Source organism: Eublepharis macularius, chromosome 1 (genome assembly GCF_028583425.1).
Source record: "Eublepharis macularius isolate TG4126 chromosome 1, MPM_Emac_v1.0, whole genome shotgun sequence".
Classification (NCBI taxonomy): domain Eukaryota; kingdom Metazoa; phylum Chordata; class Lepidosauria; order Squamata; family Eublepharidae; genus Eublepharis; species Eublepharis macularius.
Window position 1 is genome coordinate 201131618 of NC_072790.1, and position 15916 is coordinate 201147533.

The 15916-nt window shown below is 40.7% G+C and overlaps 1 protein-coding gene across 1 annotated transcript in view; it reads left to right on the plus strand.

The window, feature by feature from the left end:
- The window catches only part of PRKCE (protein kinase C epsilon), a 425910-nt gene that overhangs the window by 305614 nt on the left and 104380 nt on the right, over positions 1-15916 (plus strand). The window contains exons 8-10 of the mRNA XM_054983917.1: positions 1737-1833; positions 3529-3740; positions 5468-5641. Coding sequence (XP_054839892.1) covers positions 1737-1833; positions 3529-3740; positions 5468-5641 — 483 coding nt within the window. The remainder of the gene's footprint in view (positions 1-1736; positions 1834-3528; positions 3741-5467; positions 5642-15916) is intronic.

Here is a 15916-nt window from a genome sequence, read left to right on the forward strand (position 1 = left end):
GTTTTCATGTTGTATGTAGGTGTTAATATGATGAGTTCCCTCAGGCATTTTAATAGAGAGGTAGCCAGTAAATATTTTGAATAAATACATTTCCTAACTAGGAGCACAAGATGGTGTTTGGGGGGGAGGGGACACATGTTCTGCAGCATTGCCTGTTTTCCTATATAGTATATTATATAGGTGGAGAGGTTTTGATTTAGTCATGTCTCTTCATTATATGTGGATGGATCCATACGAACTTGGACATAAACCCAGCTAGTGTGGTTCAAATATCCTGGACTTTGTTGTTCATGCAGGGTAACTGCTCTGAGATACGTATATTTCACATGTAACTGAATGTAAGTTTGCCAGCTGCATCTGATTCTAGTCTCTGAAAGCTTGTGCTAGAATAAGCATTTTTTATTCTTGAAAGTTTCAAGAGTCCTAAATTCGCAGAGCTGCCTCTAATGAGTCAGATCACTGGTCCCTCTGGCCCATTCTGACTTGTAGTGGCTTACTGTGGTTTTAGGCAGAGGTCTTCCTCAGCCCTGCTATTTGAGATTCCCTTGACTGAAGACGGAGTAGAACTTGGGACTTCCTGTACATAATGCACGTGTTTTCTCCCTGAATTAAGGCTCCTCAGCCTCCTGTGGGTTAGTTGCTGCCGATCTCCTTGGTTTTATATGGAGGGCATACTTGTACTGTAGAACTAAAAAGAGATTGAACTCAATAATAGTATTACAACTCCCTCATGTTTCACAGACAATTACAACATGAACTTTGCGTACATCAGAACATGAGCTAGAAGAAACACTGAAAAGACGTAGACTGATTTGACCTCAGTAGTAATAAAGTCATGGAGGGCTTTATTATTTTTCAGTTGTCAGTAGGAATCTCTTTTGTCAGAAAGCCATGTAAACATCAAAGCTAGTGCTTTGAAGTCTCCTTGTGGGAACACATGCGAACATAAATATCTTTAGTTGAAAAATTGGCACGGGCTTGTTCCTTGCCAGATGTGCTACTCTCCCTTCAATGATAGTACAAACAGAAAGAAACTGGAAGTAACCTTCTTCAGGAAATACTGGATTCAACAGCTGTTTGAAAAGTCACTTGAACAGAAGGTGATCACTTCTTTGCTGCCACATCTTTCTTACTGTCATTTGCAGACCCTTCCCCAAAGCCACTTGGGCAGGTCAAAGTATCCTCAAGAAGGTTAGGGGGGTATGTGATTTGGAGGTCTGTGGTGGGAAAAAGAGTAATCAATAGAAAGCATTCCCCTCCCTTCAAGCCCAAGAAGAATTGATGTTATGTTACTGGAAGGTTTATATTCAGTCCTGAATTTATTGTATTTGTAGCTCACTCTTCTTAAGAAGATAACAATTTAGGATGACTTGCATTGTGCATACGGTTTCTTGGTGATCTCCTTCGGGCAGAATATAAGGCCACGTAGACATTAGAGCTGAATTATGTGCCAGTAGATTGGTTTATGATGACCATCATGTTATCATGAAGTGTGTCTAAATTAGTTTTATCTAGATTTCTTTCAGAGCATTTGGCAATCCTGTCAATCCATCTTTTAAGAGAGAAAAATTGTATTCTCTGCGTTGAAAACTTCAAAGAGATGGCAATTCAAGAAATGTTTTCAGTTGCCTTCCTCTTTGTGCAGCAGCTTCCTTTTATTCGAAACCGCATCTTTATGATCTGGTAATTATCATATCAGAATACTTTGTTATAGCTAAATTTCTCTTTATTCTTAGCTTGTTCCAGGTGCTGAATCTCAACCACCGGTTCCTGGATCCTCACCAGGAGAAGATGACCGATCAAAGTCAGCGCCAACTTCTCCATGTGATCAAGGTGTGTTAAGGTTTTTTTTTATTACTGCCAAGCATTGCATTATTTTGGTCTCCTTACTAAGCCATAGCCTTATAAAATTTTATCCCTGGTAGCTCAGTTTTAACTAACAATATGAAGCTTCAGTGTCATAATTTGGCCATATCAGACATGTGGTGATGTTTTATACCAAGTTGGACCCTGGGTTTGTCTAGCCTGGCATAGTCTGTTCTCACTCATAGTGGCCCTCTGCTTAGGCAGACATCTTTCTCAGTCCTATTGAGGCGACAGAGATTGTGTATGCTGGGAACCGAACCTGGGGAGGGTCTGTGGCTCTGTGGTGTAAGTTCTAGCCATGCTGCTAAGAATAGACCTTGATAAACCAATGGTCAAATTCTGTCTGTTGCATCGTCACATGTTTATGTGCACATTTTATCTAAGTTCATTTTATCATTGTGGTTGTTGATATTTGTTGTATATGTAATTTTCATTAATGTTATCTGTTTCAAATGCAGAAGAATACAAAAAACCATTTCCTGAACTAAATAAAGACTGTGCTGTACCATTAAGCTGTTAGTCCTCTTGTTTGGGGCCATAACTCATCAGGCTTAAGAATAAACTTTAGTGCTAGTGTAATCAGTCTGATTACAATAGATTGATATATGGACTCTGCTAGTATCCCTATCTAGTGGTACTTGCTTACTTTCCTTGCTGGAAAAACTGAGACGGCCACTGATCTAAAGTTTCCTGATTTTGGGTGTGTGTGTGTGGGGGGGGGGGGCGCGGAATTCCCACTGCTGGTATGCATTGTAATGCATAGAGGTAATGATAGAGGTGGAAGCCCTAAACCCTAAGCTAGGTGTTCTCTGGTATGCATCTCTGACACATGAATATCCAACCCGCTGTCCAAGAAGAGGACAATTTACCAAGGATTTGAGGGAATGAAATATTCTGCTGCTGCATTAAGTATGATGGCATGAGACAACAACTGTGGCAAGCCTATGAGAACTGTGGTGTACATGGGGTTAGCAGCTGCCCCACAAGGTTCTCGAAAACTGACCTACAGACTGTAAGCCTGGCAAAGGCAGGAGACAACTGAGAGCGTGTGTGACTTCTCCGTACTCCATATGGGGATGCACAGAGCACGGACAAGGAGGAGTCTCCAAGAAGGAGTACTCTGCAGGCCAATGAGGACGATCTGCATGAACTGAAACCCCTTCCCGTCTCGTCTGAGGCTCCTATTCCCCCACTAAACCCCAATATTCCCTGTTCCTTGGACAACTAAAAAATTATATGGAAGGAAAGAGGAAGGACAATGAGGCATAATCCTCTTGTTTGCTAAGCAGCTGCTGCTATTATTGTTTTTTGTTGTTGTTGATGATGATGATGATGATGATAATCTTACCATGTAAAATTTGACAGACAGAAGGGAGGAGGTGGCGGGGACAAATAGGGAAGGAACATTTATTTGGCCAAGGCTTGGGAACGTACTTGGGCTTAGCTTCTGCAAGGAAAGGGCTTCAGCCAACAGACTTCACTGAGAAGGTGGGCTTTGAAGGAAGTGAAGGCTTCTGTTGGTTACAATGGAGGATGCATCTTAGAGAGAGCACTCCTTTCATCAAAATTAATATTGAAGAAACTTGCATGAAATACTCGTTTTTGTTTTTTGTTTTTTTAAAAATACCCAGATCTAGAATAATTATGCTATTTCTTTCACAGAAATTAAAGAACTTGAAAATAACATTAGGAAGGCTTTGTCATTTGACAATCGAGGAGAAGAACACCGAGGAGCAGGGACAGCTTCAACTGACAACCAGTTAAACACACTCGGGGAGAACGGTGAAAACGGGGAAGTCAAAGCCCAGATGAAGCGCATGGGCCTTGAAGAGTTTAACTTCATCAAAGTCTTAGGAAAAGGCAGCTTTGGAAAGGTGGGTAGTCTTTGATTGGTGCTGGATGACTTTTGCTCTGTGTGTTGAAAATACACTTTACTTAAAGGAGGAGCAAAGCTATGATTGCTGCTACACATGTGCTGTACAGTCTGTGCTCTTTCAGAGACAGCAGCACACCAGTCTATAGCTCCAGGACCTTGGTTGCATTGTCAAACCTTCCAGCACCAGTGACCATGGTGCAAGTTCAGGGTTGCAATGTGCACATTGCTGTTGTATATGTGTCCAGTGTCCACTGGTAAACAATACAAGTTCAGCATATATATCCACCATATTTGTTCATCAGTTTTTGTAACAATTATGTATAAATATACGTTGTTATAACCAGGTTAGTTGTAGCTCGTACAAGTGATGTTTTGACAGGCAGTGTAGATCAGCATATAACATGGTGAATTTAGATGTGGAAGATTCAGGGCTGAGCTGTTCCCTGTCCAACTCTTGCCTGTCCAAGTTTCCTACTTTGCTTGCTGTTTTTTAAAATGCTTTAACTGCCCTATGAAGAGCCATCAAATTAACTAAGAACACGCATTTTCTATAAAACTTTTGATGCTGAAGAAGTACCCTAGCTCTAAGGTGGCCTTTTTAAAAAGCTGTAAGTGTTAAGTGGGAAATCTGCTGATTGAAATGCTAAGCTACAGTTGGCACCTTCTCTCAAGACACCTGACTACAGAAGGTGCTTTGTAGGGGGTTTGGCATTTATTCTCCCTGAAGTTGATTTCCATTTCCCGTTCTCTGATTTTGCAAGTCAAAGTATTTGTTTTTCGACTTGCCAGCTATACAAACTCAACAAGATGTATAAATGTTAAGCTGTGCTTGCTTTGCCTCCTACTGCTACCATAAAGAGCAGTTCCAGAGGTGATTTTCAAGATGAAGGAAATGGCAATTTTTAAGCTCTTCATTTATTTATGTATTGCAGTTCCATGCAGACATCACCAGCACTAGTTGATCTTTTTAGTTTCTCAGAAATGTGTATGGAAATTAGGAAGATACAATTGGATAACTGCAAGGATTTGGGGGGGGGGTATCTCATTTCCCCCCACTATGTCCTCTTTCTCTTCATTGTCCCTCATAGCCTCTCCCCCCTTTCCTGCTTCCTTCTCTCCTTCCCATCCAACTTTTTCTGCCCCACTGTCTTTACCTTTCCCCCATTGGCAGCCTCTCCCCTGTGGCCCAGTTGCGTAGTGCTGGCTAAGCCAGGCTCAGTTGCCTGATGGAGAACCTTCAAGGACTTTCTGTGGACACAAGAAATTCTCCCTGATGCAAACAAGGAGCTGACTCTTGGTGTTACAAATCAGTGGCATTGTACATACTTGGTCAAAGCTCCATGTGCATATTAGAGTATAAGAAGAGGTCTGGATGAGGAGGTGAATCTTTCAGGAAAACTTTTATTTTAAATGCCAAGGAAGTTTTAACTGCAGCTAACCACAAGGGCATGAACACTGAGTAACAACTAGATCACCATGACTTTTGACATCTTTACTAATGTTTTATAAGTGCCAGTGATCTTAAAGTGTCTAATGTCCTCAGATTGGTTTATAATATAATTGTTATGTCTGGTTTCTTATTGAATAGCCTTTATAAAAAAGATCTTTTGCATCGAGGCTATCCATGGCATCTGCCTTTTGGAGATTTTTCTCCAGCTGTATCACTAGCATTATTCATAAAGTATGCCTGCAGTGTGTATGAACAGACCTTTCCCTTGGCTCTAGGTCATGTTGGCTGAGCTCAAAGGTAAAGATGAAGTATATGCAGTAAAAGTCTTAAAGAAAGATGTCATCCTACAAGATGATGATGTGGACTGTACAATGACAGAGAAACGGATTCTGGCCTTAGCACGGAAACATCCCTACCTAACTCAGCTCTACTGCTGCTTTCAGACCAAGGTAGGCCAAATAAAATCTCTCCACTAGCTAGACCTGAGAATGCACAGCATCTGGTGTGTGTGTGATGTCACCTTGTCTGCTGAGTGCTGAAGTAACATTGCAATGCCTATGCCTCTTTGGATAATAGTGAATAAAGATGTATCCTACAACCTAACCTTATGAGCTGTTAGACTCTGATGCGCAGCTGAGATGACCAATTTCACCTTTTTTATATAGGGAGGAAGACTTAAAATGAACAGACTACAGTACAGCAACATTTAATGGCAACTAAACCAAGTTCAAACCAGTATGGTGAGACTTAGCTGTGATTAACTGAAGTGCAAGTGGTTTAATCAGTCATAGAATCATAGGGTTGGAAGGGACTTCATGATTGCTTTTTGCTGGGTTGTGATTAATGTGTTGGAGAAAATCTGTGGGAAACAAAGAAAAATAGCTGCCACAGATTATTTGGCAATGCTATCATGGTAGTATACCAATCTCCGGAGACATACCATTCGTACTGTGATTCTATTATGATGTTATTTTTGTAGAAAGTTGCATTAGTATTATCTTATAAATGTATTGCATATTTGTCAAACAGGCAAAGGAAAATATTAGCAATGGATTTTTTTTATGGCAAATGTCAAGCAGGGTCAAGAGTTGCACAATTTACCAAGTCCTTTTCTTGAAATGAATGGAAGTTTTCTTTTGAACGTTGTAGTGTATGTTTTGTGTTATTCCCCCAAGAACCAGAAGGTGGCAGAAAAGAAGCAAAAAAATAATCTCTTTGGTTCTCTTTGGCTGCTATTGTTGCTTATATAACTTCATACAAATAGCAGTAGCTGTATTTAGATAAATGTTAACATTCTTTGAAATGGCTCAGAAGTACAGAGCATGATTTAGAAATAGCTCGTGACATTTTTGTTGGAAAAATGTCTTTGTTCAGGTGTAATTTGCATGCATTAAGCCCTGGCACAAGTTATAATGGTTTGGATCCTGCCAGCAGAACAGATCCGGAAGATCCAGACAATTATCCATATTTAAGAGATCCTATGTAGTAGGACTGTAAAAGAAAGACATTCTTTTATATCTTTTTCCCCTACCTTTCAATGCTGAAAAATGCATTAGAGTCTTAAAGGAGTAGTTCTTGTGAGGGTTTTTGTTTTGCATTTTTAAAAGATGACATGATATAACATGCTCATCAGATCATCTGAAATATTAGCGCTGACAGGTGGTTATATGAGATCCCTGGCATGTTTTTCAATACAGGCTCTTCATTTGGGATTTTGAATGTGAAATCCCTCTTCTGGACTTCAAGCAAAAGAATGTTACAAAAACATGCAAGGAATCCAGTGTTTTGCTGAGCACTGAAGGGACATTTCCAGGCTCTTGGCGAGGGTGAAGTGGGGGCCGGGAGGGAAGCAAAATCCTAATCAGAATGTTTGAAACCTGCCATTAATCTGCACCTGTGTCTAATGTGCTATAGAAATGGTGATAACCATACCGTACTCAAAAATAATACTACAGCTTAGTGTTTCCTACAGCACTGTCAAAGTCCTTGCCTACAGAGGTTGAAATAATTTCCCTATTCCATTTGTCTGTATTGAAATGAACTGCAGACATTGAGCATACCAGAGAAGGCCAAGATTTGGTATCAGTCATGCTGCCCCAGGAGAAATGAAACTCATTGATCTATACTGGTTGGACCATGCATGCATCAGTCACCTAGTCAGCATTTTAAGCAGCAGGTTCCGGAAAAAGGTGCATTCTGCTACTTCGGGTGGGTCGCTTGCTCATCAGTGTGCTTGAAAAAAGGCCCTTTTCCAGAGTGGTAAGGCAGATACTCAGGAACTCAATCGCTCATCACTGCTTTCCAGATGAGGGCTGAGGCATGCTGAAGATGTTCCACAGTTCCCAGTCAATGACCAATACTGTGCAGCTGTCAAAATGCAGTTCTGTTTCGTGACCACATTCTTGGAAAAATCGGGCTTGCTGATGCAAATCACATCTCTCCATTAGTGCTCCCTATGAAAAATGATTCTGTATATAAAAACAGGAAGAAATTTTATAGCATAACTATGCAACTAATTTGCTATCCTAAAGAAGTAACAATTAATATAATAATCGTGAAATCCTAATGAAATGAAGACTTTAAACAACTGCAAAATTATTCTTGCTATTATTCAGGTTGCCATTCAATACATATCAGTGCACACAGTCTTCGTACACAGACCTGTACATAAAGTGCTAGTGCCAATTAATGGTGGTATCTCCTATGAACAAGTGCTGCTTCTCAAATAAGTCAGTATTCCTGAGGTTTACTCAAAAAGTTTGTAGATTCAAATTTCAAGTATAGGTCCAGGTACATGCAGGTTGGAGTAGTCCATCTGACAGGCAGACCGGTTCCTTTGAAGAGGGGCTGGTCCTGTTTCTGAGTCTTTTTCAAAGATGGTCCTCTCTCCAACGTAATGTTCGGTATTCAAAAGCTCCCATTCAGACTTCACCAAAGACAATGTTGGATGCTGCTCCTGAAGAAGGCTGCGTGTCTTCAGCCTTCCTTGGATGGCCCACGGAATACTTTATATTCCGTGATACTTATCATGCACATATTGTCAAGAAATCCAGTGTTCATCCCTATTTAGAGGCAGCCTGCTGGGAATGCATGGCTATTGGATATTAAAGGGGAAAGATACTTCAGCACTTCTCTATTCTTAGCGCAACACATTCACTTTAAGCTTTTTACCGATATCTTTCCTTATGTTTTCCCTTCTTTTATAGGGGCCTGTCTGTGTATATCCTGTTCTGCAGTACGTTTTAGGGCCTAGAAACAGATTGTGTTTTTCCCTGCATGCAGACAACCCACACGCACTTCCCACTGGGAAACAATTCCCAGGCATGCAGGAACAGATTTCAACTAGAACTTAACCGATGAGGAGAAGGGGCTTAGTCCTTCCCTTTGGTGCCATTTTCCTTACCTGAAATGTCCCCAGGAAGCCACTATTGGGCTTGTTGGAGGGGTTCCACATGAACTAATAGGGTACAGAAAGGTTTCCCCAAATGGTGTTCCTCTGGGTCTGTTTTGGGAAAATAACATGGGGAAGGAATGAAAATCCTCTCTGTGCACACCTTGATCTGTCGAAATTGGGCCTGAACGCCCTTGGGAACTGAATTTCCAGCACAGAACTCCAGGCGCATATATGATCATATGGGACACAGGAGAAATGTAACGTTTATTTATTTATTTACTTACTTGTTTATACCCCACCTTTCTCTCCAATGGGGACCCCAAGTGAGTTACATCATTCTCCTCTCTTCCATTTTATCCTCACAACAACCCTATGAGTTAGGTTAGGCTGAGAGCGTGTGACTGGTCCAAGGTCACCCAGTGAGCTTTCATGACAGATTGTGGATTCGAATCTGGGTCTCTCAGATCCTAACCCAGCACTATAACAACTGAACCACGCTGGCTTTAATGTAGTTATACCCTGAGGAAGTCTCATTATGTGAGAGAAATATGTCCTCTAAATAACATGGCCCATGATCTAGAGGTGCACAGATCAGTTAAAGATGTGTTCCTGCATTCTGAGTCGTGCTAGGGGCTTTGCTCTGCATAGCTCAGAAAACTAGTTAACATCACAAAAAAAATCTCTGTTGAATAATTTCCCCTGGATAAGTCTGAGCTGGAGCCGAGAATGTGTGAATCTTCCTCTGAGAGAGGACTTAGATGCAGTCTTCATGGTGTGTGATGAGTGACCTTTGGAAGAGTTTTCCTTAGAGTTCTCATTCTTATTACAACATAACACTAAAGAACATATGCATGTTTTATGCTCTTGTGCTGAAAACACCTAGTCCTTTGCCCAATGCCTTAACACTATTTGGTTGCCTATAACATCTTTTGCACAGAGGGTGCCACTGTGAGGGTGTCTGGTGTGGTGATGAGTAGTATATGGTGAGCAGCAATGAGTGATGCCCTGTATACCCTCATTCACTCCTTCGCACTTTGATCAGGGACTCTGTCCTCCCCTTACTTGCCATACATTACAACTACAGTAGCATACTGTTGAAACTATAGAGCAAATGAATAACTAAGTAAATTATAGTTTATGATTAAAACAAATTAGCACCTTGAATTAATAATCCAAATCAGTTCTTAAATGTTCTTAAGAAAAACGTGACACTGAAACGGCGTGCAATGTCTTGAGTGCTAACTCTGACCATATTGAACAAAGTTATTTTGTTGTTGAAACAACATTTGGTTTTCTGTGGAAACCACTCTGCATTTCAGTTATGTTATCCTTCTGTTGACTCCAGTTTGCAGCACTATGGTCTGATGCACTTTGAATGAAAACAGCAAAAATGTTGTTGCTCGCAAGATACTTAGAATGGCAGCAACTTCATACTCTTCAGCTGGGAGACTGGGAGATCATTTTTAACCAAATAAAGTAAATGAATAAAAATGTGATATGTTAACAGCCAAGGAAGAGGTACCCACAAAGCATTAAACTTTGTAATACATTCCTGTATTACATTCATGTAACACATTAATGGTTTTGTGTGTTTTTAAGTGACTGTCTGAGCCAGTCAGCCCCCATCATGATAAAAGATTTGTGTTGCCGATGCTTTTTTAAATCAAAAACACCTACGGAGTAGTCACATTCAGGTCCCACTGAAGGTTATGTTTCTAAGCCCTAACAACTTTCCAATAACTGATTTGTAGACTAGCCTAAATTTCTCTTGTAATAGTGGCTGCAGGGGCAAAAAATGTGTCTTTTGTAATTTACAGTGCAAATTAGAGTGGCTGGCTGGCTGGCTGATGCTGTATTTGTCTGGGGTTCATCAATGACTTGTAATTCATTTAACCTGATCGCCTTGTGTGTTAGTTGCTAAGCAGCTAAACCTGTTATGCAGATGTTACCATATGGATGTAATCAAGTTAAGCTGCATTTACAGCATCCAATATTACTGCTGTTTGTCACTTTAGAGAACCTTATAAGGGATATATATTTTGTGTTCAGGTCCCTGGCAGGGGCATTTGTAGTTATCAGATGTCATGAAACTGAACATTTTCGTTGGGGCATTTCAAGCCTGTTGAGGCCACAAATGCATTCTGATTCAAAAATAGCCATCAAACATTCTCCCAAATCATTTCACAAAGTACAGGATATGATAAAATACCTTACTGCTTTATTTAAAATACGTATATGCTGTGCTCTCAGCGAGGTTCCTGAGACAGTATTTATTACAAATTTCTGCTTTTCTTCTGTCACAAAGCTCTAGGTGGTATACAAAAGGTTCCTAGGAGATCTCAGCTTTCTTAATTTTATTTAGATATTTGTACCCCACTTCCCCTCAAAGTGGCTAATAACACGTGTTCTCCACCACTCCTCTTCATCCTCGTAGCAGTCTCCCTATGGTGTAGGTTAGGCTGAGAAAAGTGACTGGTTCATAGTGACCCAGCCATGGCAGAGTTGGGATATGAACCTGGGGCTCCCAGACCCTGTTTAGATTAACCAGGGCTGTTGTATCATGTGTTCTTCAACCATTCCCAGAGGCTGCTTCTCCCAAGATCTCCCCCACCCACCCACACACACAGGTTGCCACAGCTTCTGCTTCTTGAAGTACTTTTCCTTTGGGAGGTTCAGTTGGCCTTTTGAGATGTACAACTTTTTCTTCAGCATCACCTTATGGAATGACCTGCCAGAGGCGGCATGTGGGGCACCTCCTCTGGTCTGATTTAGACAGTTGCCTAAATCTGCTTTTATTTCAGCGTGCTTCTGGCAACTAAATTTGGATTTAATATTTCCATTGCTGCTGGAGTAGTCTTTGCTAGCTGAACACTGCTAAGTTCTTTGCAGGGCTATTGAACATTAATGTCCTCTCAAGGCAGATTGCTCGTTTTGAAAAGTGTTGCTATTCTGTTGAAGAGTGGGTTTTCTCTGGTATTTTCTAACGCTGGTATTTTTAAGAGGCTGAATATATACTTTTAAATACAAGTTTTTAAATTGTCTGAATCCACTTTAAGAGCCTCATTGTGCATAGGAATGTATGTTCTTTTGGATCTTCAATCCTTACCATTTAGAATAAACCAAGCACAGCAGGCAGCTGCCTTTTAGGAAGTTAGATGCTGAGGCTTATATTAGAGTGAACTGCTTCTTGATCATTAGGTGCTGGCTAATGTTCTGTTTTAATGTAGGGTTCTTGAGGTAGTATACAAAGAAAAAATATGTAACCTAATGCAAATAAATTGAATAATTAAAACAAATAAAAGTCCACAATTGTAAAAGCAGAAATGGTAATTTTGTTCTACAAAGGAAAGTACAGTTCTACAGAGGAGATCATAAAATAATAAATACACATGCTAGCAGCCGATAAAAACTATTTGATAAAATCCAATGATCTAACCAAAAATGGGCAAGCAGCCTGCTCAGAAACACATGTCAAGTGCTTGGCAAATAGAAATATTTTTACTTGATACCAAGTAAATATTTTTACTTGTAACTCTTAATAGGGAAGGTACTAGGCAGATGGTTGGGTAGGAATTGAGCTTAATAATTGTGTGTGGGGGGAGGGGGTCACTTCAGAAAAGACTGTGCTCTTTGAAGGCACCCACACTCTCTCAGTGAATAGAGGCATGCTCCACGGAGCCTCTGATATACAGCTTAATATTGTTTAAGGCACATGTGAGAGAAAGTGGTCCATAAAATATGTGTGTATGGACCCTCTTGGGGATGTAGGATATTAATTTGCTGGATGATGGTTTCAGTGCCCCCCCCAGCCCCAAATTTCTGTTGTTCACAATAATTTCTGAGCCTGTTCAAACTACTATTTGTAAAGCAAGTCGAATAAGACAGCTATGGTCACCTGCACCTGTGGAAAGGCACTTTAATTATGGATATATGAAGCTGCTTTATACTGAATAAGACTGCTGGCCCATCTAGATCAGTATTGTCTACACTCACTGAGAGCCGCTCTTCAGACCTTCAAACGGAGAACGGAGGTTCCATATACCTGCTGTATGAGATCCTTTTAACTGGAGATGCTGGGGCTTAAATCTGGGATCTTCTGCTGTGGAGACCAAACGCTCTGATATTGAACTCTTCTCCCACTCCGAATCTTGGACCTTGATGATGTAGGGGGTGGTTAGATGGGGCTCACACTGAGGCACTGACCAGTTTCAGCTTCAGGGTGAATGCTATATTATCTGCCTTCCAATGATACTCTGTGACTCAGGTCTCATCCTCATTTTCTTTTTTAAGAACAGCCTTTTAATAAGCGCTGAATGAGAGTAAGTCCGCTAACCATAGGTCTGCACTTTTGTGTTGCTGTTTGTGTAATCGTGTTTTACAGAGGACACAACCAATATTTTTGAATTTTGAATCTCAGAGTTCGTGCATTTCCAAAACACTGTTCCAGTCTGTGAAAGCAATCTATATGTTGCTAAAGAGGGGGGCGGGATGTATTCTGGGAATGTATAAGCAGGATGGCAAAGTTCTGTAAATACTGAGTGCTGTTATTGTCTCCTAGACACAGCCTTATGTTGTGTCCAGACTGCTGACCTGATTTTGGAAACTTGGTTGATATCCTTCTTTGTCATTTCTCACTGTCCTTGAAAAATTATGAAAGCCTGATTAGCACACTGAAGCTCAGTTTGTTTCCTTCAGCTTTTTTCAGTTTTAGCGCTTTGTGAATAGCAATACCAGAGCATTCAGCACCTTCAATGGATTTACTCCCCCCCGCCACAGAAAGATGTTATAGGAACTTGGTCCTGAAGATAATTTGGGGCGGATGATTAGAATGCTATTAGATTAGAATGGCCCTATTCAGACGACAAAGCATGGTTTATCACTCTGGGGTGAGCGGAGGGATTCTTTGGGCTTGCATACACCCTAACCCTCCTTTTTGCCTACCATGTATTGCTGGGAAATTAATCACTTCCACTTCCATGGCAAACCATGGTGTGTTGTTAGGTTTGAACTACAAACTGCAGTTTTATATTCTAGCCAAACCAGGATTCCCAACAGTTATTTATAGCTGTATTACAGGACAGAGAACAAACCATAGTTTGCCATTTGGTTGTAACAATAATCTATAAGTGGTCATGGAAGTGGAAAATACTAATTTCTGAGTTGTTCATGAGGGGAGAAGTGAGCATAATGTGGCAGCCTAAGGACTGTCCAGACGTGAACCCCTAATGACACGCCATTGTTTGTATTCACATGTGAACCATGCCATCAGGATTTTTACCAGGTTCCTTTAAGCCTAAATTGATGTGATTCATCTTTACATTATAAAACAAAGTAAGTGTGGCTTCACTCATGCAGATAATATTCCAGCTCAGAATAGCAGTGATTAAGGAGAACTTTTGAATTATATAGGCTGTACTATTTTATACTTGGAGAATAGCCATAACTTAGTGGTAAAGGTGCTTCTTAATAATTTGGTCTCTTCTATGTATTTTGCTAAGAACAGTAATTATTAGAGTGCATACATCTCGCTGAAGTGAGATGTGCATATTTTGTTCTCTAATATCCATACTCAAATCCAGAAGTGTTTCAGACAATATGCCCCTTATTATAGATTGTAATATAAGTTGATGATGATTTTGCTGTCTGCTGGGTTATTCAGTTTGTGCAATGAATATCCTCTGATTTTAACTTTCAAGCTGTGAAAGTGGAATTTTCTGGAGGCAGGAAAATCTTCCCCCAAACTTCTACATTAAGCAAATATTCTCTCTTTTTCAAAAATCCCATTACCTGCCATTGTTTCCCCAGTGTGTTGATGATGATGCCAAGTTTTTTCTTCTTCTTATAATTACGGGGTAATCTTCTTTCAGGCATTAGTTGCATGGGCAGTTCCAACCAGTCAGTGATCATGAAAGAATGGGATGATATCAAATCTGGTCACACGAATGAAGCCAGTTCAGAATGATAAAATACTTTAAAGGCTGTTTGCCATAGTTGGTGGGAAAAAAACATGGGGATGTAGCTGTTCAGAGCTGCCGATATCCCACCTTACAGTTCAACCTTAGTGGTTATGGAGAAACTGCCCACTACTGATGTGCTTGCATGTTTGTGGGAGAATCCTTTCGACACATGTTTGTAAGTTGTTGTTTTCTTTAAGTAAACAACTGCATCACCCTGTAGGAAAGTTCAGGGAAGAGGAAATTGTACATAAAAATCTGATTCTTCAGTAGCTTCTCCCTGCCACCTTCCAATTATGGGAAGGTATCCTGTTTGGAATTACTTCAAGGCACTTTATTGCTTTGGAGGGGGGTGCAGAGGGAAACAAGTATAACACAGAATAATTATATTTGAGAGTATTTCACCAGTCTTCAGAACCTTGAGATTTATTCAAAACTTTCTCTTAAAATTTCTTTGTACAGTTTTCAAAATAAAAAAAGAATCTTCCCAAACCGTATAACAGTTATAATGGCTGATTCCACAAATTACATTTTTTCCCCAAGTCAGGTCCAGGCAGTTAAGGATCGTCATGGCTAAGCTCTGAAATACATGAGGCAGTTAGGAGAAAAAAGGACCTCTGAGCATGTGGCCCATAAACACATGAAGCTGCCTTATACTGCTTTGGATCGTTGTTCTGTCAAGGTCGGTAATTATTGTCTGCTGCAACTGGCACAAGCTCATTTGGTTCCCAAGTTGTAATGAACTATGGGCCTGGAGGTCATGAGTTCATTGTCATGTCCCCCATTTTGTTACAGTTCTAATCCTGTGGCCCTACTAAGCCGCAAGATGGAATTTTTTATTAGCTAAGAGATGTTTTTCCTGAAAGGGAGGAAGGATTATCACTCATTTTCCTGCCCAGAGTTTTAGGCGAGTAGGATGCAGGATTGGCCTTTGCAGTTTTGGAGGGAAATGTCAACCAATCCTGAATTAGGATCTGTGAGAAATGGATAAAACCCTTCCTCCCTTGGGCCCTGGGACTGGTAAGCAGAGTGGCTTTTGTCATTGGGAGGCATGGGCCAAGCCAGCTTATTTTAGACAAGGACAGTTAACTTTAGAAGTGTTAGGGAATATGTATTTGTTTGTCTTTGCTTGGTAACCTCATGCTATTAGAGCACTTTGTTCTGGATGACTGTGGTCAGGCTTGATTCAGATAGAGGGTTGCCAGGTCTTCGGGGGACAGAAGGTTCGTGGGGGGAAGCGCAGAGGAACTTACCAATTTTAAGCAAAATACCCCTTTGCGAGGGCCTTTCCTTCCTTGTCGCGCTGGGAATGACATTATTCCAGCATGACAAGGAAGACTCCAGAGTGCGCAGGAGCACACTCCGGAGCTCCTGTT